The sequence below is a fragment of the Desmodus rotundus genome, chromosome 9, assembly GCF_022682495.2.
Source record: "Desmodus rotundus isolate HL8 chromosome 9, HLdesRot8A.1, whole genome shotgun sequence".
NCBI classification, from domain to species: domain Eukaryota; kingdom Metazoa; phylum Chordata; class Mammalia; order Chiroptera; family Phyllostomidae; genus Desmodus; species Desmodus rotundus.
In genome coordinates this window covers 68,366,881-68,389,615 of record NC_071395.1, presented here as the reverse complement: position 1 = coordinate 68,389,615, position 22,735 = coordinate 68,366,881, and the positions used below count along the sequence as shown (strand labels likewise).

The 22,735-nt window shown below is 41.4% G+C and overlaps 1 protein-coding gene and 1 pseudogene across 3 annotated transcripts in view; one reads left to right on the top strand and one right to left on the bottom strand.

Annotated features, from left to right (window-relative positions):
• Positions 1 to 22,735, top strand: part of DNAH9 (dynein axonemal heavy chain 9) — a 367,496-nt gene that overhangs the window by 168,622 nt on the left and 176,139 nt on the right. For all 3 annotated transcript variants that reach the window (XM_024564675.4, XM_053910525.2, XM_053910526.1), the window contains exons 32-36: positions 7,188 to 7,398; positions 12,826 to 12,953; positions 14,813 to 14,921; positions 16,156 to 16,303; positions 21,276 to 21,450. In XM_024564675.4, coding sequence (XP_024420443.2) covers positions 7,188 to 7,398; positions 12,826 to 12,953; positions 14,813 to 14,921; positions 16,156 to 16,303; positions 21,276 to 21,450 — 771 coding nt within the window. The remainder of the gene's footprint in view (positions 1 to 7,187; positions 7,399 to 12,825; positions 12,954 to 14,812; positions 14,922 to 16,155; positions 16,304 to 21,275; positions 21,451 to 22,735) is intronic.
• LOC112308450 (small ribosomal subunit protein eS1-like) lies at positions 8,595 to 9,457 on the bottom strand (annotated as a pseudogene).

Here is a 22,735-nt window from a genome sequence, read left to right as displayed (position 1 = left end):
AATGCCCGAAGTCTAGCTAAACAGAAGTTTTATAACTAAGGATATACATAAGAAGCCACGTGGAGACTAACAGGGGGGTGTCCAGACATGGAACAAGCCACATATGGCAGTTAAGAAATGGGAGAGATATCTCAGCAGTTCCCCCTGAGAGCAAGGGGTCCCAGGCCCCCAGCCCAGTGTTCCAGAGCCAGGAAGAGAAGTCCCTGTAACTTCTAGCCATGAAAGCCAGTGGATATTGTGGCTCCGTAAGATGGAGGACCTCTCCAGTCCCAGCTATTCCTCTTAAAGGGCTCATCATGGACTTACTTGCTGATGAACTCACTTTCTCCAAGCTCCAGCACTGGGACAGCAGCTTGAAAAGCACCAGGAATATACTGAGAGGAACTGAATTGTCTGGCTTCAGGGTGAGGGCTGGTGTAGCAGCTTTGACTCAGAAAGTACTGCTGGCAGAAGCCATTGTTCCTTTGTTGATCTCTCCCCCTACCCAGCCTACAGGAAAGGTGGGCTCCAAGTCTGAGTTTCCATCATCCTGGCCAACACTGTTTTCCCCACCCTGGTGATTCTCTGTGACCCCACCCCACCCAACTTGTTAGCCAACTCAAGCCACTTCCAGTGGCTTTTACATACAAACAACTTATCTTGGGTCCTCCTGCAGACTTTCCCACAATCTCTCTAAGGTTCACAAACCCCAAACAAGCAGTGTCTGGCCTTGGCATGCCCCATACATCTTGCTAAGTGGCCCAAGCCCAGCACTGGTGGCACCTAGCCTTAGTTCACAGCTTAGTCTGTCCTAGACACCACAAAGCCAAACACAAATGACAACCATTTGCAGATCACTTTGTAGCTCATACCAGGTGGCTTCAGAAGGGTACGGACAACAGCTGACCTTGGCTGTTACAAGAACCTCCACCCAAAGGCCCCAGAACCAACTCACCCAGTGACATGCTTCTGACCATACCATAGCACCACCATAGCACAACCACCTTCACAAATGACACCCCCAAAGGGCAGATGTAGCAGGCACCAGAGCCTAACTAAAACAATTCCACTCCATGGTGACAACCCCTGCACAACAGCTCCTAGCCAGCAGTTACAGCCAGTCCTGACAGTCAATCAGCCTGAAGGTCAGTCCTTCTCACTGATATGCAACAACAATCAATGCTCAATTAAGACAGGAAGGTACACAACACCCACACAAGGGCCATTCATGGAGCACCCAGCTCAGGTGACCAAGCAGTCTGTGCCACTGGGCCCCACAGGACACCTACTGTGTAAGCCCACCCTCCCAAGATGGGGAGATGTAGCAGTTCTACCTGATATATAGAAACAAACTCAAAGAGACACCAAAAATTAAAAAACAAAAAAATGTTCCAAATGAAATAACAGGACAAAACTCCAGAAAAAAGAACTAAACAAAGTGGAGATAAGGGCTCAATAAAATGCAGAGTTGAAACACTGTTTATGCGGATGCTCAGCAATCACAGGGGGAGAGTAGATGAACTCAGTGAGAACTTTAACAAAGAGATAAGAAACATATAAAGGGGATAAAAACCATTAAAAACATTAGTCAGAAATGAAGAATACAATGACTCAAATAAGAATACACTAAAGGGAATCAACAGTAGATTAGATGAAGTAGAGAATCAAATCAGCAATTTGGAAGACAAGGTACCAGAAAATACCCAATTAGAACAGCAAAAAAAAAGAATTTAAAAAATAAGAATTGTGTAAGGGACCTCTGAGACAACACCAAGTGTTAACAACACCCACATCATAGGGTTACCAGAAGAAGAAGAGAGAGCGCAAGGGAATGAAAACCTATTTCAAGAAACACTGACTGAAAACTTCCCTAACCTGGTGAAGGAAATAGACATACAGTCAGCAAGTTCAGAGAATCCCAAACAAGATGAACCCGAAGAGGATCATATCAAGACACACCATAATTAAAAAGCCACAGGTGAAAGACAAAGAGAGATCTTAAAAGCAGCAAGAGAAAAGCAGTCAGTTACCTACAATGGAGCTCCCAAAGACTGTCAGCTGATTTCTCAAAAGAAATTTTGCAGGCCAGAAGAGATTGGTGTGAAATATTCCAAGTGATGAAAAATAAGAGTTACAACCAAGATTACTCTACCCAGCAAGACTATCATTTAGATTTAAAGGATAGATAAAGAGCTTCCCAGATAAGACAAGGTGAAGGAGTTCATCCCACCAAACCAATATTACAACAAATATTAAAGAGACTTTTTTAAAAAGAAGAAAAATAAAGATAAAAAATATGAATAATAAGATGGCAATAACTATATACCTATCCACAATTACTTTAAATGAACATAGATTAAATACTTTAGCAAAATGATATAGGGTGACTGAATGGATAAGAAAACAAGACCTATATATATGCTGTCTACAAGAAACTTCAGATCAAAAGAAGTACACAGTCTGAAAGTAAACAGATGGAAAAAGATATTTTATTTAAATGGAAATAAAGAAAAATGCTGGGGTAAAAATACCTATATCAGACAAAATAGGCTTTAAAACAAAGACTATAGCAAGACTATAACAAAATAGTCTTTAAAACAAAGACTAAAGCAAAGACTATACCAATTCCACTTCTGAGTATTTATTTGAAAAAATCCAAAACACTAATTTAAAAAGAGAGGTGTTTAATTCCTCTTCTTTAAATGCAGGAGGTAATTCCTGTGTTAATTGCAGTATTATCTACAATAGCCAAGATGCAGAAGCAACCTAAGTGCCTATCAATAGACAAGTGGGTAAAAAAGTGGTGGTACATAATATATACCATGGAGTATGACTTGACCATGAAAAAATGAAATCTTGCCATTTGCAACAGCAGGGATGGACCTAGAAAGTATTACACTGAGTGAAATAAGTGAGACACAGAAACACCAAGGTATGATTTTACTTATTTGGAATCTGAAAAACAAAATAAAGGAATAAATAAAACAGAAACAAGCACATATATACAAAGAACATTTTGAAGGTTGCCAGACAGGAAGGAGTTGGGGGGGGTAGGTGAGAAGGGGAAGGGATTAAGATATACAAATTGCCAGTTACAAAAACAGTCACAGGGATGTAAAGTACAGCATAAGGAATATAGTCAATAATATAGTAACAACTATACAAGGTGTCAGATGGGTAACAGATTCATCAGAATGACCACTTCACAAGTTATGTTATATAAATATCTAATCACTATGTCATTACTGATTAGTACCCGAAGCTAATGTAGTATTGTATATCAACTGTAATTGAATAATGCAACATTATTTAAAATAAAATTTTAAAAACTTTAAAAAGTAAATGTGACCTGGTAGTGATCAATATATGTAGTGTGAAGGCAGAGTATCCATTTGATCTTGTATTGATGCCTAGCATATCCTCTGGTAAGTCATGACACCAGGCCTCTAGAGAACACAGTATATTTCTGGTAACTACTTTCTTCTGTAATGAAAAATATCTACAATCATACAAATGTAAGTCACTATTTGCCTTCAACTCTTAGAATTATGGAAAATGTAAAGTGTCTAAATATAAATACAGAATGTAATGTAAATATTATCACACATGGCAGTGTAAAAGTATAGTGTGTCTGAAAAAAGATAGGAGATAGAAAGAAGGGAAAATAGAAGGAAATGTAGGGATATTTATGAATTTATCTTATGGAAGATACTGTGAAAAGTTGATGGATTTGTAATGGCACAGAGGAGAAATAACCCATTTATTAGCTGATAAACGAATAAAAAATGTGGCATGCTTACACAACAAGATGTTGTCCAGCTATCAAGAGGAGTGAAGAACTGGTACATGCTACAGCCTGGAGGAGCCTTGAAAGCATCACAAGTGAAATGAGCCATTCACAAAATACCATATATTTTATGAATATGTTTATAGAAATGTCCAAAATAGGCAAATCTATAAAGGCAAAATGTATATCAGAGGTTGCATAGGGTTGAGGTAGGGATGGGAGGATGGGGAGGGACAGCTAATGGATACGGTTTTTCCTTTTGTGGTAATGAAATGTCCTAAAATTGAATATTAGTGATACTTGTACAATTCTGTGAATATGCTAACAATCATTGGATTGTACACTTCAAAAATAAGAATTTATAGTGTGTAAATTATATCCCAATAAAGTTGTTGAAACGAACAAAAAGAATTGATAGAACTAGAAAGCAATTTTAAGTCTTTCCAGTATCCAGGAATCAGTTGTTCACACAAAAAAAACAAATCTAGGAATAAATAGTCTCCATTCAATAGCCAGAGCACCACCCCCACCACCTCTCCGACTCTCTCCTCTTCCCCCACCCTCCTCCAAATTTTTAATGCAATGACCTCAGGTCAGTTTCATGCTTAAAATACTCCAGTTGTGTCTGAAGAAAATTTCAACTACTAATTCCTGCATACCTGTCCCCTGCATACCTCTTTTATCTCATTTGATACCCCTCTTCTTTTTTTCTTCTGTTATTTGAGCTCTCCAAGTTTGCTGCTGAACTTCAGGCCTTTACACTCACTGTCACTCTACCCAGAATGCTCTTCCCACTGGTCTTCACCTGACTGACTGTTTTCATCTGTATATTAGATTAGATGTTAGCTCCTTAGAGACTCTTCCTGACCTATCTCCTCATCCTTCCCTGGGAAGATCTTGCGTTAAGTCCCTGAAGGATGAAAACCAGAGCCAAGGTAGAGCCTTTCCTGGGGGTGCTTCTGGGGCCCTGAACCAGAGGGACAGCAATGGCTTCGGATAAAGAAAAGACAAATATTGATGGTGTGAGAAACATAACTCAAATTAATATCTCAATAAATTATCCAGCCACAATGGAAGCTAATCACCCTGCGTCCCCAAATAACCATTAACTGCTACCTTCATATTGAGCTTAGAAGTACCACTTTCCTTCTGATTCCCTGGTTGCATAATTTGACAATTTTTAACACCTGTATCACTTACATATTTTTTAAAAAATAGTTATTGCTTATCATTTTTAAAAATATAGAATAAGTCAAATGTATGGGGAAAATTTGTTTATTATTCCATTACTCTATCAGTATTTAGTACATTTCCACTGTAGTTTATTTTTTGCTGCTATTAAGGATCTTATAGTACAAATTCAAGAAACTTGATCTACAATAAAGTTAAAATATTTTAGCTCATGACACACAAGACCTTTCATGATAGGGCCCAACCAGCCTTTCCAGCTATCCTTCATATTTTCAGCAAATATTTTTTCAGCACTTAGTATGTGCCAATTCTTTCCTAGACATTGCAACAGAGATAAGAAGCCCCGTCCTGCCTGCTCTCAAGAAGCTGGTTATCTAATAGGGGGGCAAAGAATGTAGGTATGGGGCACCTACCCTAAACTAAGGGATGTATAGGGTCTGGTCAGAGAAAGGCAGTTGAAAGGATAACTTCTGAATAGAAGGCACCATATGTTAAGAGGCATAGACACAGGAAAGAGCATCATTAAAGAACTCCAAAATGTATCTACCTAGAATTTGCATGTTGGAGGATGAGACACAAGACTGGAAACTGGTTTGGTCAGACAGCAAAAGGGTCTTGTAAGTCAGTCCAAGGATTTGGGATTTCATCACCGAAGCTATGGAGATCCATGGAAGGAACAGAATGATGGCAGTGATGGGATCAGATTTTCATTCCAGTAAGTGCACTGCAATAGTGTGCACAGGCGAGCATGGAGGCAAGTGAGAACAAGAGCAAAGGCACCATCAGTGCTACCACTGTCCCCAGGAACTCCATGACTCCAGCTTCCTCAGACGATCTGGCCAGCCACAGCATGCTCTGTCACTCCACAAACCTTTGTGCTGTTCCCTCTGCCTGGAGTTGGGGGGGGGTCCGCCCACAGGGCACCTCCCCCCCCAGCTGCCATCGATGAGAATAAGTCTACCAAGACATGATCTGCTTGGGGAGGAAAGGTGGCCAATCTCTCAAAGGAGAAGGGCCAAGAGCCTTTTCCTCAATGGGCTTTTATTGGGCTCAATTTGCACAGAAATACAGGTAAAGCTCATCAATCATTGTCAGGCAGTAAGGGTCAAACAATAGATAACATATAAAGAACTTTGAGGGCTTATTCTGAGTTAGAGTCAGTTAGTTAAAGGGCTATAAAACTTTGGGAAACAAACTCATTTCAGGCTTAGACCCTTATCATTTAAACTGAGGGTATAAACAAAGCAGGTTTCACAGGATTTTATGCATTCTTTCTTAGGCCAGATTCCCTGGGGAATCCACCCTTTCCAGCACAGGACTGCACCGCCCTCTGTCATTGTTTCAGGCTTAGGTCGAGCAGGGGAAGTAAGGCAGCCAAGAGATTAGGAGACTTCTTGCAGATAGAATGAGGACTCAGGCTATGTCAAAGCCAAGGGGCAAGGGTCCATCACCCCCTTTTTCTATAGCCCCCTGAGTCCTTCACTGTGGGCCTTTTTGGTGACCATGCCTGTCTTAGGTCATTCCTCCCTTGAGGAATCTTACCCGTCATTGGCTAACTGGTAAAGCTCAGGGCCAAGCAGGGTGAAGTAAAGTGGGCAGAGATGACACCCCTGCCAGGGAGATAAGCTTTGTCTCCTTAATGGCTTATGGTCCCAAGGTCTCTGACTCAGCCTTAGCCAAGAGGGGGGGTTACAGCTTCTGGAACCAGGCAGGGCTGTTCCCAACATGGAGTATCCTCCCTGTTCATTGTTTTGGGAAACTCCTACTCACCCCTGAAGGCCCAGTTCAAATACCTGCTCCTCTGTGAAGACTGTTTTGTTCCCTTTATCCTTACAAAATCCATTGTTCCCTCCTCTCTGTCCCCATAGCATTCATAAATACCTCTACTGTACTGCTTATCACTCTACACTATAATAATTTGTCAATATGACTTGCTTCTCCATCACACTATGAGATCATGGAGGGCAGAAGAGTCATCTCTGAATCTCCTTTAACCGGTATACTCTCTAGCGCTTAGTTATTGGCTAATAATTAAATGACTGAATGGTGAATACATGAATAAATGAATCATGTTGCCCCTTCATTTAGAACCCCATCATATCTTGAGATGAATAACACTTCCTCTGTTGACGTGAAGTGTCATTTGAGATGCCAGCCTGGCCTGCAGAAGAGCAGTTGAGATGTAGGGGAGAGATGGGGTGGTCTCTAGCTGAATTTCCTGTCTCTCCAGGTGGTCCAGCTGGAGGAGCTTCTGGCGGTGCGGCACTCTGTGTTCGTGGTGGGCAGTGCTGGTACCGGCAAGTCTCAAGTGCTGAGGTCCTTGCACAAGACCTATCAGATCATGAAACGCCGCCCCATGTGGACTGACCTCAATCCCAAAGCAGTCACAAATGATGAGCTCTTTGGCATCATCAACCCAGCCACACGAGAATGGAAGGATGGTAAGAGAGGGCTAGTCCTAGGAGTTCCTGCTGTCCTCAGAGTCCCCTGTGCAGGCTTGGATCTGTCTAGTAGGGTGAACTGCAGAGGAGAGAACATGGGACTGATCTGTTTGGGATGGGAGAAGAAGGTGAAAAGGATCAAAGGAAGGAAGAAACCAATTTTGGCTTGGAGGGAAACCATAGCCCTTCAGCTGCTCTCTCCTGGGAGACTCCCAGCTGTCCCTTGAGAGAGGGCACTGAGAGAGAATCAAGCAGGGAAGGAGTTCAGCTGTAGTTCATTGAGGCTGGTGTGTGAGTCATGGGGTCACTACAAAGCCTGGCAGTGGTTTAAAGCATGATGAACATGGGCAATGCATGCTCATTTCCAAATGAGCAGCACAGTCTAGCACCACTCAGAGGGCACCCTCCCTGAGAGCACTGCCCAAGACTGATGTGGGAGCTGCTGCAGAAGTCTGCCTGGGCCAAGCCCAGTGATGTTGCCGTCACCCATCCTGGAAGGGCTCTACAACCATGGTGCCTTCAACAGTCATTCTGAGGGTCCCAAACTCATGTTCACTCGGTGCTGACCTCAGCGTCATCTTCAAAGAAGTAAAAATCACAGGTACAGACCTGGCTGGTGTGGCTCAGTTGGTTGGACCGTGGTCCCATAAGCCAAAAAGTCATGAGTTCAATTCTTGGTCAGGGTACAGGCCTGGGTTGTGGATTTGGTCCCCCCATTGGGGTGCATGTGAGAGGCAACTGATCGATGTTTCTCTCCCACGTTGATGTTTCTCTCCATCTCTCTCTCTCTCTTCTCCTCTCTCTAAAATCAATAAGTATGTCCACTGGTGAGGATTAAAAAAAAAAACAAAACTACAGGTAAATGTTGTCAAGAGTCTCCTGTCACTGGGAGACAGCAGGAAAAAAGATGGAGAAAACTCCCTATAAGCCAATAGGGACCTGGCCTCCTTCTAAAACTGATGTAGCACCGGGAAAGGAAATCTCACCTCTCTCCATATTAGCTACATCAGGGTCAAACTGTCTGGATTCCTCTAATTTAGGACCTTCATTCAGAAGTCAAAAATAAGGCGATTTAATGAGCTGCCTCTCTAATTGTTATTTCACTGGCTATTAATGAAGTTTAGCTTCTTTTCCTTCTTACTGGTGTGAATAGTTAGCTCTTTTATGATTTTATTTCCCCTTGTTATTTCTTTTTTTTATCACAAATAGGACTTTTTATTTGTCACCATTAAATGTCTGAATTTAAACAGATTCTTGGACTGGGGGCTCATATCCATCAGCTCGTTCAACTTTAGCACCTGTCTCATCCCCAGTAGCTTTTCCAGAACTGCTACCTTCACCATGAAACTCCATGAGCTTTCCCAGTTCAAACTTGGGCTTCTTCAGCATTTTGACTTTTCTAACAAAGACATCATGAAGTGGATAGATAGATTGGCAGGCCTTTTCAATGTCTTTCCCAGTGCTATCTGGGATCAGTTTATTGACCACTTCTTTCAAGTCATTTGTCTGCACCTCTCGGGTCATGATTTCCATCATCTTCTTCCGGATTTGGCGGACCTGTTGATGCTGAGCATAAGAGGTCTTCCAAATCTGATTGTTGCGTTTTTTAGTAAAACCAACACAGAATAAACGAAGCAAATACCCATCAGTAGTCTTGACATCAACAGGAGCTTCAATCATGGTCTGCCATTTTTTGACCATGGACAAAATGTGACAAATCACATTTTGTCACAGGTAAGATCCATGCCATGGAAATTAGTCAGGCAGTTTTTGCCCTGAACATCCTCAGTAATTAGCTTGAATTTTCTAAATGCACCTTCATCATTCTGCAGATCAGCTAGGCTCACTTCAAATACTCGGCCCTTCAGACCATCCGATGCGATTTTGGTTCCCTGAGTTCTCTTGACTAGTGTTTTTCCAATATTTCTTATGTTGAACATAGCTGGTGCTTTCACATCATACCAATCTTTCTTGGAAAATGAATCAACCACTTTCTTCTTTGCTCCCTTTTTGCCACCTTTTGCCAGGCACTTGTTCTTGCCCACCGCCATGGTGCTGCTCAGAGAGCCAAAAGGGCCCTTGTTATTTCTTTGTAAGAGTTCTTTATACATCTGTTTTATGCATTGCTATTGGTTTTTCCCTGTCTACCATTTGTTTATAAACACCTCCTGGCACATTTGCCTCGTGCTTTTTATTTTTATTTCTTTTTGGCTTCAGGTACAGACACTTAATTTCTCACAATTCTGGAAGCCACACCCAGAACTGATGTGCAGGCAGGGCTTCACTCCCACTGAAGGCTCTAGAAGAACCCTTCCTAGTTCCTGGTGATTGTCAGCAGTCCTTAACATTCTTTAGCTTGTCGAAGCCTCGCTCCAATGTCTGCCTCCATGTGTATATGGCCTTCTCCCCAGACCATGCACCTTTTAAAAAAGGAAATTATGTCTTTCTAGTCCTTTTAGCACCTGGGATTCCTGTTTAGATTATAACTCTTTCTAACTTTCATCCATAGATATAGTGTTATAAACTTGTTCCAAAAGATTTTTTTACATTAATGGTTGTTATCCCTCTGGAATTGACTTTGGGGCTTAATATGAGGTAAGGTAGAGAAGCAACTTTTGTGTCCTCCCAGATGGATAATGGAATGCACAGCACTGTTTATTGAGTAACCCATCCTTTCCCTCTCAATGTAAACCCCAGCTGTCGTGTGTACTGAGGCCTGATTCTCAGGTTTTGTTCTGTTCCACTCACCTATTTATCTGATCGTGTAGTAATGTAATTCTATTTTGCTTACAATTATTTTATAACATTTTAATATCTATTGAGGTAGGTTCCTCCTCAATGTATTTTTGTACTTTGCTCAGCTGGTCTCAGGGATTTCTTATTCTATATTAAATCTGAGCTTACATAAAATAATTCAAATTTAAATGGTGTTGGAATTTTAATTAAAGTTTTATTAAATATATACATTAAATATGGAGAAATTGAGAAAGAAGACTTGTAATAATCACAATCTGTGTTTATTAGACCAGAGAACTTTCAAATAAATGGAATATATACCCTTTTAAATTTTTTAGAAAAACTTGTTAAACATAAATTATGTTATATCAATGCACTTTAAAGAAAATTAGATCCAGTAAAATTAGATCCCAGAAAAACTTGTTAAACATAAAGTATGTTATATCAATGCATTTTTAGAAAAATTAGTGTAAACATAGGAGAATTGGGAAATGCACCATCAAACACAATATAACACATAATTATAAAATTTTACATCTTATAGATAGAAAATATTCCTTTCTTGGTTGGTTCATAGGGCATTTTTAAAAACTAAAAATTTAGATGGCCACAGAGGAAGCCATAATCAATTCAAAAGTATCAACTTTCAGGCTACATTCTCTGATAATAATGTATTAGAACTGGAAAAAAATAGCATGAGAGTTATCAAAAATAATTTTCCTATTTTCAAATCAACAAATGCTCACTTAACCCCTGGACTAAATAGAAAATTAAATCACAATCCTCCCAGGAAGCACTAAAGAGAACATGTCGTAGGAGCCTCTGGGGCACACCTGAGGTCAGTGAAGTAAACATCTAAGCACCGTTACCATAGAAGCTGGGCTGGACATCTCCTCATCATCAGTATCTCCTCATCTACTCATCGTCAGTATCCATGCCACCAAATTGCTCCAAGAATGATAAACTAAACCTGAAGAAAACTGGGGACAAAAAAACTAATAAAAGATAAAAGCTGAAAATTAGTAGGAAGGAACCAGAACAATAAATCATAGTAAGGATAAATAATTATAAATATTCATTCTTTGTAAAGATGAGTAAGTCCATTGTAAGCATGATTAATGGGATAAAAAGAGTAAAATTATTAAGATTAGGAATTACACAGAAAGAAGATATAAGAGTAGATATAGAAAAGATTAAAATAGAAGAGAACATTTAATTAAGTGACACATTTGAAAAACTAGAAGAAAAAGATTATCTCAACAAAATGTACTTAATAAGTCGAAACAAGTAAACTAATAAAAAGGAAATTTGAAAATAGTAGCAGAACAAAAATTCTAAATCATTTTTTAAAAATCACGTCTCAATTTATTCCATGGAGTCAGAAAATCTTGATATCAATCTTTCTGTAGAACCAAAAACAATAGCCCAATTTCACTTATTAATGTAGACTCAGAAATTCTTAATAAAATATGAATAAATAAAATCCAGCAATATCTAAAAACAATAATACATTTTGACCAAGTAGAATCTACTCCAGGAATGTGAGGATAGATCAGTTATTTTTTAAGTATTAATATAAAGAATTGACAAATTAAAAGATAAAATTATTTGATTAATCAATAGATGCTAAAAATTCAGTAGCTATTCCTAATTTTTTAAATTCTAAGTAAAATAAGAATAAAAGGAAATACCTTAAATATGAATAATACTCTCTACCTAAAGGAAAAAAAAGCATTCTTAATGATGAGAAACTAAAGCCATCTCTGTTAAAATTAAGTATAAGTCAGGGAGACTTATTATCAACATTATTATTCAGCATTGCTTGGTGGGATTCTGGAAAATACCCCAGACAAGAAAATGAAATGCCTGGTGTAAACTGGTGGAAAGGAGAAAAATTATTTTTTATTCATTATATAACTTTATACCTAAAAAAACTCAAGAGGCATTATTGGAAAATAACTAGAATTAATAAGAAAAAGTATTAAATGTAACTAATTATAAAATAAATACATGAAGTTTGGTAACTTTTCTTTATCCTAACAGTAGCCAGTTAAAAATGGAAATACAGGAAAAAAAAATCTCATGCCTAGTAGCAGTAACAACTCTATGCTTAGGAATAGATTTGGCCAAAGAGATATATTGAAAACACTACAAAAATGTATTAAGGAACATAAAACAACATATGAATAAATGAAAAGACATACTGTATTATTCATTGGGAAAGCTTAATTTCATAAAAATCAGTTCTATCCACAAAAGATATAAATCTCACATAATGCCAATTAGAATCACACTGGGCCTACTTCTCTCAAAGCCTGTATTTGAAAGATTTTTCCGGGCTGCAATTACAAAGGATGGAAACATACCTAAAAAGGTTTTATGTAATTCCATCATGTTACAGTTGCCTGTTGAAATGACTGACTGGGTCCCCTATCCCTTAAAGAGCCACTTCCTTCAGGATTTGTTGTTATTTTGCTCTTGTTGTTTTTCTTATGAAAAGTCACCCTGGAGCACAGAGTAGCACCTTGGGCACTGTCAAAGGTTTGGTAGAATAGAATGCAAAACCAGTTCTGACCTGTGTTGTTATTTACACCTCCTCTGAATGTTATAGACAACAGGGACAGGCTGTATCAAGAGAAAACAAAAGATTTATGGTGACATGGAAAATAAGATACCTGTGGTTCCTTCCAGGACTCTTCTCTTCCATCATGCGGGAGCTTGCCAACATCACCCATGATGGACCCAAGTGGATTTTACTGGATGGCGACATAGATCCAATGTGGATCGAGTCTCTGAACACTGTCATGGATGACAACAAGGTATCAAAAGGGAGAAAAGGAATCCCCATGTCACCCCTAATCATCTATGAACCCAGTCCCCAGGACCATTTGGAAGTCTTTCTTCCACACAAGGGCTGATCCTGAGTAAGGACTTATTACTGCCATCTTTATTTTTAAAATTTCTCCAGCTTTATTGAGATATAATTGACACATAACATTGTATAAGTCTAAGGTGTACAACATGGTGATTTGAAATACCCATATATTGCAAAATAATTACCATAATAAGGTTAGTAAACATCTTCATCACCTCACGTGATTACCTCTGTGTGTGTGCGTGTGTGTGTGGTGAGAGCTTTTAAGATCTACTCTCTTAGCAACTTCCAAGTATACAATACAATGTTGCTAACAATAGGCACCATGCTGTACATTACATCCTCAGGATTATTCATTTTATAAGTAGGACTTTGCACCCTTTGACCCAGACACCCATTTCCTCCACCCACCCCACCCCACCCATCCCCACAAGTGCCAATCTACTCTTTTTCTATCAGTTTTTTTTAATTCCATATATAAATGAAGTCATATGGCACTTGTATTTCTCTGTCTGACTTATTTCACTTAACAGAATGCTCCCCAAGTCCATCCATGTTGTCACAGATGGCAGGGTTTCCTTCTTTTTATGGCTGAATACTAGTTCACTTTATATATATGCAGGCCACTTCTTCTTACCATGTACCCATCAATGGACACTTGGGTCATTGTCATGACTTGGCTATTGTAACTAATGACCCATGTGGACGTGGAAGTGCAGACACCTCTGCAAAACCCTGATCTCATTTATTCCGTGTCTTTAAAAGACATCTAAGAATGGATTCATCCAAATGAGCAACTTTCACTTACTTAAACAGCACTGCCATTGCTCCCACCGTTTTCAGCATGGCTGTCATTTCCTTCAGGGTCTTCTGCACGTAGATTGTTAGATCCTGAAGGAGTCTTAACTCATCTATTAAATCTTTTTTACTTTTCTCCTTTTTTATAAATAAGGTACCTGAGGATCAGAAACTAAGCCTGTCAAACACCCTCAGTGGTGACAAATCTTGATTCATGGAGAATATATTTTATTTTTTATAAACAATGAGAAATAATAAAAAAGCAAATGGGAATGCTCATAAATAAATAAATAAATAAAATTTAATTGTAATAGAGAATCCAAATTTACATGAAATTAAAAATGTCTACTCTTAAAAAAAAACAAAACTAACTGAATGCCAATAAAGTGACTGTTAAGCTGGTAGCTGCTTCTAATCTTGTTCAGAAAGCACATCCAGATTATAAGTGTTATGATGGCTTCAATATTTACAGATTCATAAGAATTCCAGAGGGACTACTTTAAAAATAACAGTAGTGACATGAAGCCTAAGCTTTGTCCTTTAATCATATTATTCCGATATGGTCTAGTTCATTTGAATCATTGACATCAATTTAAACTCTTTAGATAACTGTTTTCCTGATTCAATACGCAGACACACCCACAGGGAGGGGTGTAGAGGGGATACAGGAGGAGAGAAAGAGTATTGTTGCAGAAAATAGTTAAACACTTAATCCTTGAACAACACAGGTTTGAACCGCACTGGTCTACTTATATGTAGATTTTTCAGTTGACCTGCTCAGTTCAAACCCTCATTGTTCAAGGGTTTACTGGTGCTTAGGAATCTGCGTATATGGAATGCTGGCTTAAGTTATATGCAGATTTTTGGCACCCCTAACCCCTGTGTTATAATCACAAAGAAGAACATAATCATTCGTAGTCCCCACAAGGAGAAGCCAGCCAAATCTCCAGCACTCGGCTATGCATCCTCCTCCCTACCTGACATGGCCCTTCCTGTTGTCTCCAGGTGTTGACCCTGGCAAGCAACGAGAGGATCCCTCTGAATCCCACAATGAGGCTCCTCTTCGAGATCAGCCACCTACGCATGGCCACACCAGCCACCGTCTCTAGAGCAGGTATGACCTAAGAAAGTAAAATAAATAAATAAATAAATAAATAAATAAATAAATAAATAAATAACAAAAAAAACCCTGAAAATAGGTGCCTCTGGTGTTAAACGTGATGTTGCTGGCCCTGCAGGAGGCTCCAAGCAGGAGCTGGATATCCATCATCCAAAATTCTGGCCTAATTTACAGTCTTAGTCCACATCCACAAGGGTGACAAGTGTCCCAAGGTCAGACCTATGTGATTTTCTCATTCAGAGATGTCATGGGAATAGCAAGGGAAATGACCCCTGAGCTGGATACTGTCCTCTGATGTAAACACCTCAAATTAGGCGACTTTAAGCTTCCATGCCGATGTCGATCCCTGACCACTGCTGTTCTCACTACATTCTGGTGGACAAACAACTTCTACCTTAACCAAATTTTCAGCAGAGATCAGAGGATGAGGAGAGCTTGTTTGATCTAGCATAACATCAGATTCTCTTTCAAGGGCCTGTGCTGAGGTGGGAAAACACAGGCCCATAAAATTCTCTCTCATGCTCTGTATTTGTTCCTTAGGGCTGCCTTACCAAATCATCATAAACCCAGTGACTTTTGAAACAACAGAAATTTATTCTCTCACAGCTTAGAAAGTCAGACACTTGAAATCAAAGTGCCAGCCTTCTAGGGAAAAACCCTCCTTGCATCCCCCAGGCTAGGGGTTCCTTGGGTTACTGCCCCATGACTCCAACCTCCACCTCTGTCTGCCCAAGGCCTTCTCCTCTGTGTGTCCTTCCTCCTCCGTCTCTTGTAAAGACACTTGTCAGTGTCCCACTTAGATAATCCAGGGTGATCTCATCTCAAGATCCTTAACTTAGTTACATATGCAAAGGCCCTTTTTCCAAATAAAGTTACATTCACAGGTTCTAGGAATTAGAGCATGGACACATACTCTTGGGTCACCATTCAATCCACTATACATGTCTACTCCATGATAACTATTTCCATCAGTCCCAGCCCTCTTGTCTCCTGCACTTAGACTTGGCCTTAGGGCTCTTCCCAACACTGCTTTCCCTTAGTTAATGTCAGCCCATCAGGGTTGGCCCCAAGAGCAATCTGATTTGACCTCTCAGACCTTGGCCAGATCTCTGTTATTTTTAAGTCCAGTCTTCTGTATATTTTCTAAACAGATAAAATAAGTCTCTGGGGTGGAGAATACACTGACACTTACGGAAAATTCATTGAACAATATTCCCTGTGCTCCCAGGGATCCTGTACATCAACCCTGCAGACCTGGGATGGAGCCCTCCCGTCAGCAGCTGGATTGACAGGAGGGAAGTCCAGACACAGAGAGCCAACCTCTCCATTCTGTTTGACAAGTACCTTCCAGCCTGCTTAGACATACTCCGAACCAGGTAGGCCAAGGGACGTGGAAGGTGGCAAGTTAAAGCAGCAATAAAAAGGCTGTTGGCTCCCACCTTATGTCCCACTGATGTTCTTTCTGTCCTGTCCCTGAAGTCAGATGTCCCTAGAGCATCCCCCTCCTGGCATCATAGATGGCAAAGGGAAACACACATTAGATTGGCCATGGATGCCTATCATCTGTTCCGGCATGAAGAGAGATGAGTGAGGAGGAGGAAGATTTAAAGTGCTGTTTGTGAGCACCACATGGGTATATTTGAAGGAGGCTGTAAGTTGCAATATCAGATAACAATTCTGAGACCCTTCAGTTTTCAGGGCATGCAGTTGGCCCTCCTTCAGGCCAGATCAACAGACCTAGAGGTGAAGATGACACCTGTCAGTGACATGTGAGTCTCACTTCCTATTTCTGGATGTGTATGTTCATGGCCCCAATAATGCAGAATCAAGTATAGTTCATCATTTGGCCAGTCCTGCCCCTCAGGACACTAAGTTCACTTTTCCCCTATGGGTTTGCAAAAATAAAAGAGACAAGCCCTGACCACTTATCACCTAAACAAGGTATTAATTACTTTAATCAGAAGGACACTTATTATAGCAAGAATATTAGGTTTCCACAGAGAGAGGTCCCAATATTTGGAACCTGTTTTTGTCACACACTCTCTTTTCTTGCCAGTTGATGCATCATCCTATAAATCGGGCACCCAACCCTGTAGTTCAGCCAACCTGAAGCATCAGGGGCTGGCGCTGTGAAGGCGATGTGACTCAGAGATCCATAGCTCCTGATGACTGAACAACTTATGGTCAGGGTTATTTTTCCCAGAAATTAAGTCCATCACTCAAAGTGAGCCTTGGCTTCTTATTCGTTGGTCTATCAAACACAGGATAGAGGGTTGTTCACCAGCGTAGAGGAAGAACATTCCGGTGCCAGGGCCTGAGGCACTCTCGTTTCACATGCCCTGCCCCTTACCCTATCGAAGTCCACCACGGTGACCATCAATTTTATATAACTAAAGACTGAGTTGAAATTGAATAGTTTACATTGTGGTATATTTTTAGGTGTTTAAACATTTCTTAATTTTGATTTTGTAACTTTTATATTTTGGTATCAATTATTATTTTTCCAAAGTTCAACATTTTCATAAACCTTTGAAAAGCCTTTACCCCCCCCCCCCATGTGGCCTATGGGTTCTATGGCCTCGGGATCCCAAGGCTGAGATAAAGCAGCCTTGGCAGCAGGCAGTGTCTGGAAGGACAATAGCGGTGAGTGTCACAAATGGGTGGGGCCATAAGGAGGTAAAATAACACAGTAGAGAAAATATTACACCCCTATTCCTTACCTTTTGCTGAGACCCTTGTCCAATGTCCAATGTACCCTCCGACTAAAGGGTAGGCTGTCTCTCACTCTGGGCGTTCAGAAGAAGAGAAGCCAAACTCTTGTCTATCTGTGTGTGACTGTGTGAGTATACACACGTGTGCTCCTCAGCATACACAAGCCTCTGACACAGGCTTTGAAGGCTGTATATTACGTCTGTGCAGAGACAACTCTTGCCTAATCTCTGAACCCTATGGTTATCAAGAAACGTGCATAGCTGTCACTTACGGTGCCTGCTCTTTGTGTTATTTCATTTAATTCTCACAACATTCCTAAAGAGACTAACCATCCTGTAGATATGAGAGGTGAGGTGCCATGATGGTCCCCCAGTGTCACAACTAGTTAGTAACTGGCACTTAATTCAAAGTCTTCTATTTTATTCATCACAGTATTGTAAGGCTGGCTTTAGGTGGCCTGGGACTAGAAGATGTGTGACGTCAATGTGTTGTAATTTTTCTATTGAATGAACTATCCTCACAATGGGTGATTAGAAAGTGTCAACAAGGTTGGCACCAATCAATGCCAAGAGGAATCCCCAATTTGGGGTGCAGTGAAGAAGGAAACTTTATTCAATGCAAACAATTCAACTGTGAAACAGTACAACTGTGGAAACAGGAGGGCTCTGAGGCCCCTCTCCAGCTGGACAGCCCTGCTCTGCTCCTTGCCAGTCTGCTTTGCCTTGCCGTGGTCTGCACTGGTCTGCTCTGGCTTGTGCTGGTTTACTCCACTCTGGTGAGACATCTTTGGTGTTTCAGCTCAGCTGGAGGAAAGTGAGCTCTCAGAGCCAGAGGGGAGATGACATGTAGATAGAAGTCAGATCCCCAGGTTCTTGATTGGACTGTCCTCATGCAAATGAGGACTCCAAATCCTTGCAGTTTGGTTGCTCCCAAAGGCGCTATCCTGATTGGTCAAAATGGGGCCACTTTAACTGGTTGGTGAAAAAGCTGATAGGAATCTAGCTGTGCAGCTCTGATTGGATGAGGAAAGCCTCAGTCCTATTGGCTGAAATAGGATTCCAGGAAACCTTTATAAGGGCTGGTTCAGCAGGCAGGACACAGTGCAGGCAGGTAGTTCAGTGAAGGCTTCTACTTGAGGTACTGTTTTCATGACAGGCCCCTGTGTAGAAATGGCTTCTAAGCTTTGTTTTTAAAATTTGAGGCCAGTTAGCCACCAGGGGCCCTCCTTGGTAGTTATCTTGTTTTTCAGGATCCACAAAAACAACTTTGTTTCCCACCGTTCCTTCAAAACCATTTTATATGGCTGGTGGTCCTCCTGCCCCTGGAGGAGATCTGGGTGACTTTTCTGGTCACTCTTCAGTAACAAAGGCATCCAATCCCTTCTAGTAGTCACACAATGTCTCTCTCTCTCTCTTTCTGTCTCTCTCTCACACATACACACATATACACTACTTAAAACAAACAAACAAACAAAAAACCCTTCCATTTAAAACAAAAGCTTCTCCCAGGCCCCTGAAGCTCAGGCCACTTCCGGTGCTCCACCTGCAATGCGAAAGGGGACTGTCCTGGACTCCTCTTCTTACTCTAATGGTTTTCCCTCCCCAGCTGTGGCTTCTGACACCTCAGGATGGAAGAGGGACACAGAGAAGACAGTAAGGATCAGGAGAGGTCTCATTGAGTGAAGCCACTGTTGGGGCCTTAGTTCCCCTAACTGTGGCAGATTTGGAAACCTGACTGCTTCTCTTTGGAAGCTTTTGTGAGTTCTTTGTGCCCTTTCTCATCACTGGGGAGCTCCCCTTCCTTAAAGTCAGTGCCTCTCCATCCACCAGCCCATCATTCTCACTCTTCACCATCTCTTCATGCCAAATCCCCGGGGTGGTCCCCTTAGCCAGCATCTAACAAAACCCCACATGCTGTAGCCCACACTCAGATTGCAGGCAGTACTCACCCCTCCTTTGCCTTGACAAACTGGTGCACAGGCTGCCCCAGCAAGCAACCTCTCCACACCTGATGGTGATGAGCAAGCCACCTCACAGTAGTCCTGTCAAAGCCTCATTCTCCAGTGCCCACTTTGGGCAAGCCCTGCCTTCCCTGTGGGAGAGGGGGCACTCATTGCATGCCAGGAGCTCCCTCCAAAATCCTACATGCTAATTGCTAGCCCTCTGGTGTCTCCCACTCTGATCCTTGCTACCCTTGAGAAGATGAGAGGCAGGGCTGCAAATGGGTTGTCTGGAATCTCAGTTTGAAATATAAGAGTAGTTGGCCCGGTATTGTCTTGGTGCCTCACCCAAAACAGAGCCTGAGATGGCTCCATTCTGACATTCTGTTAAAAATATGTGTCAAAGAAATGGAGGAAAGCCTATCAAGTACTCAGTTCTCTCATTACTCCTGAAAGTAATGCCTCGGCCAGCAATTTTCAACCCTTTTCATCTCATGGCACACATAAACTACTACTAAAATTCTGCGGCACACCAAAAATATATAATTTTTGCTTATCTGACAAAAAAAGTAGGTATAATTTTGATTCATTCACACTGGACAGCTATTGTTTTGTGGCTGTTGTCATTTTTTTACTTGACAATCTAACGAGAAAGGTCGGTGCCCCCTAACTAAATAGCCAGGTATTACATGTTTTAAAATTTTTTGTGGCACACTAGTTAAAAGTTGCTGGCCTAGACTATTAGACCACTTTGTAGCATTGTTGTAAAGGTTGCAACTAGGTGGAAAACCAGCACACACACAAAACACTGAAGAGAATGGAAGGCCCTGAAACTCTGAGCCCCAGGAAATGACTTCTAAGCTGTCCATTGATGGCACTGCTCATCTTACCACAGTGAACCCTGCATCTGGGTGGCCCTGGGTGGGGCCAGGTGCACGGGCACGTGGGAGGGGTCGAGAGTGTGGGTGCATGGTGCACTCTGTGTGAACGCGAGGTGTGTGCATGTGTGTGTGCGCATGCACGTGCTCCTGCTCCCTTGGGCATAGATGCACCTTTGCGCAATTCTTGATAGCTGCTTTTCATTCAAGACCTCTGAAGCCAAGATTAAAAATACAAAGCCAGACCAGGACAAAGTCACAGAGGTACATTTTTGGAAGAGGCACTCTAACCAGTCAGTCATGATTGTATAAAATAGCCATGGACCATGGCCCACTCTGCCCAGCAGCTAAGACTTGGGCCCCAGAAATGTTTCCAATGTGAGTAACTGACAGAACTCCTCTGAGCTGAAGTCGTGGAACCTCAGAGTTACACCCGCCTTGACTTTGCTGCTTGGACAATTGGAGAAACTGTGAAAGGGGGGAAGCTACTGAGATATTTAGTCCTTTGGTTGCAGCTGCCTACATTCCCAAGGAGTGAGAGGGGATCATCAATGTTCAGAGAACGGAAGAGGAGAGGAGAGGATATTGCAGGAATGGAAGCTTCCCAGGAGCACTCTGGGCCCTTACATCTTTCCAAAGGGCACTGATCCCTAACAGCTGATGACAATAAAGGTTTAAGTAGCACCACGGTCCTCTGGATTCCCAAAGAAGTTGACAGATCACGAGTGCATCAAACCCAGATGGGGTCCCCAGCTATCCAACAGTGCCTCTAGGACAGAAAACCCAGTGTTTCGTTACATATCCGGTATCTCTCTGCAGATTTAAGAGGATAATTCCAGTCTCAGAGCAGAGCATGGTTCAGACACTGTGCCACCTTCTCGAGTGTCTCCTGACCAAGGAGAACATCCCCGCAGACTGCCCCAAGGAAACCTATGAGCTTTATTTTGTGTTTGCTGCCATCTGGGCTTTTGGCGGAGCAATGATCCAAGATCAGGTAAGAGGATGTGTTGAGGTTAACACTCAACATTCAAGTCCATAGTGGCAAAAACTGGTCTTCTGGCAAAGAAGTGAGAGAGAGGACAGCTAAATGCCAGAATTAACATGAAAGCCCCAAACTATAAATATCTACCCATTGCTCTGCTGAACACATCAGTCCCTGCAGAAGGGACCTGTGATGTGAGACACAAGATTGGAATGCATTTGGAGTTGTAGCTTTTCGAGTTAGTGACCATGTTCCCAATTGCATGGAGAGCAGCAGTGTTTGAGTTTCAACTACTGCAGGTATAAGTACAGTCCTTTTCACAGTGACATTTGCTTTATAGGCAAAATGATATTGTGCTGTAGAAGCTCCAGTAGGAAGAATCTCTTTAGTCTTCTCAATATCATCCAGAACAAACAAGCACCAGACTTCTGTACCAGGCCAGCTTAACCACTCTGTCCCCATTCCTTGAAAGGCGGAGCTGTTCCTAGAAGGCTGGCCTGAACCAGGGCGGCATCTAGCACACCATAGTGGCCACTGTAGCTTCACACTCTTTATTGGAAGGAATGTTGGCTTGGAGTATCTTGGCATCCTAGTCCCTAAAACTTCCTGCATTCCCAGCCTTGCTCTTTATCAGTTTCCTCCAAATAAAAGGTAGTTTACCTAGAAACAACATATTCAAAATTATGCAGATCAGTCTTTTACGACTGACTCAAGCTGTCAGGAGTGTCACTGGAGGTTAAGAACAGACTCTAAATTTAAACTGGAAATCTGCCACTTATTATCCAGGGGACACTGGCAAGTAACTCACCTCTCTCTACCTTATTCTGCCCTTGTGTACATAGGAGACGAGTGTGGCAATAGTGAGGATGGTTGTGAGAATTAAGTATTAATTGCCAACATAAATACAGGCAAAGCACTTAGAATGGAGCTGGCCCTCAGGTGTGCTTATTATTAGTATACTCAGATTTTGAATATTTAGAAACTGAATATAACTATTCAGTTTCATTTTAAGTATCTGGTGCCTCTCTTACAACAGGGAATTAAACCAAGGTATGGATGCTACAGAGTTACGATTTACTCTTTCTGATCTGGGTTGATTGTGGGCTCTTCTGAGGAGAGAGGTAAAAAGTCTCAACCTCCCAGGGTAGAGCCATGTTCTAAGAATGCAAAATGGAGGTGAGCTGGAAGAATAAAGAATTAATTTATTTTCTATTTTCACAGGATCTGGTTGTAACATCCACCCCACCTCTCATCACCTCCTAACACGTTCCTTACTGCTCAAAATTCAGAAAGCAAT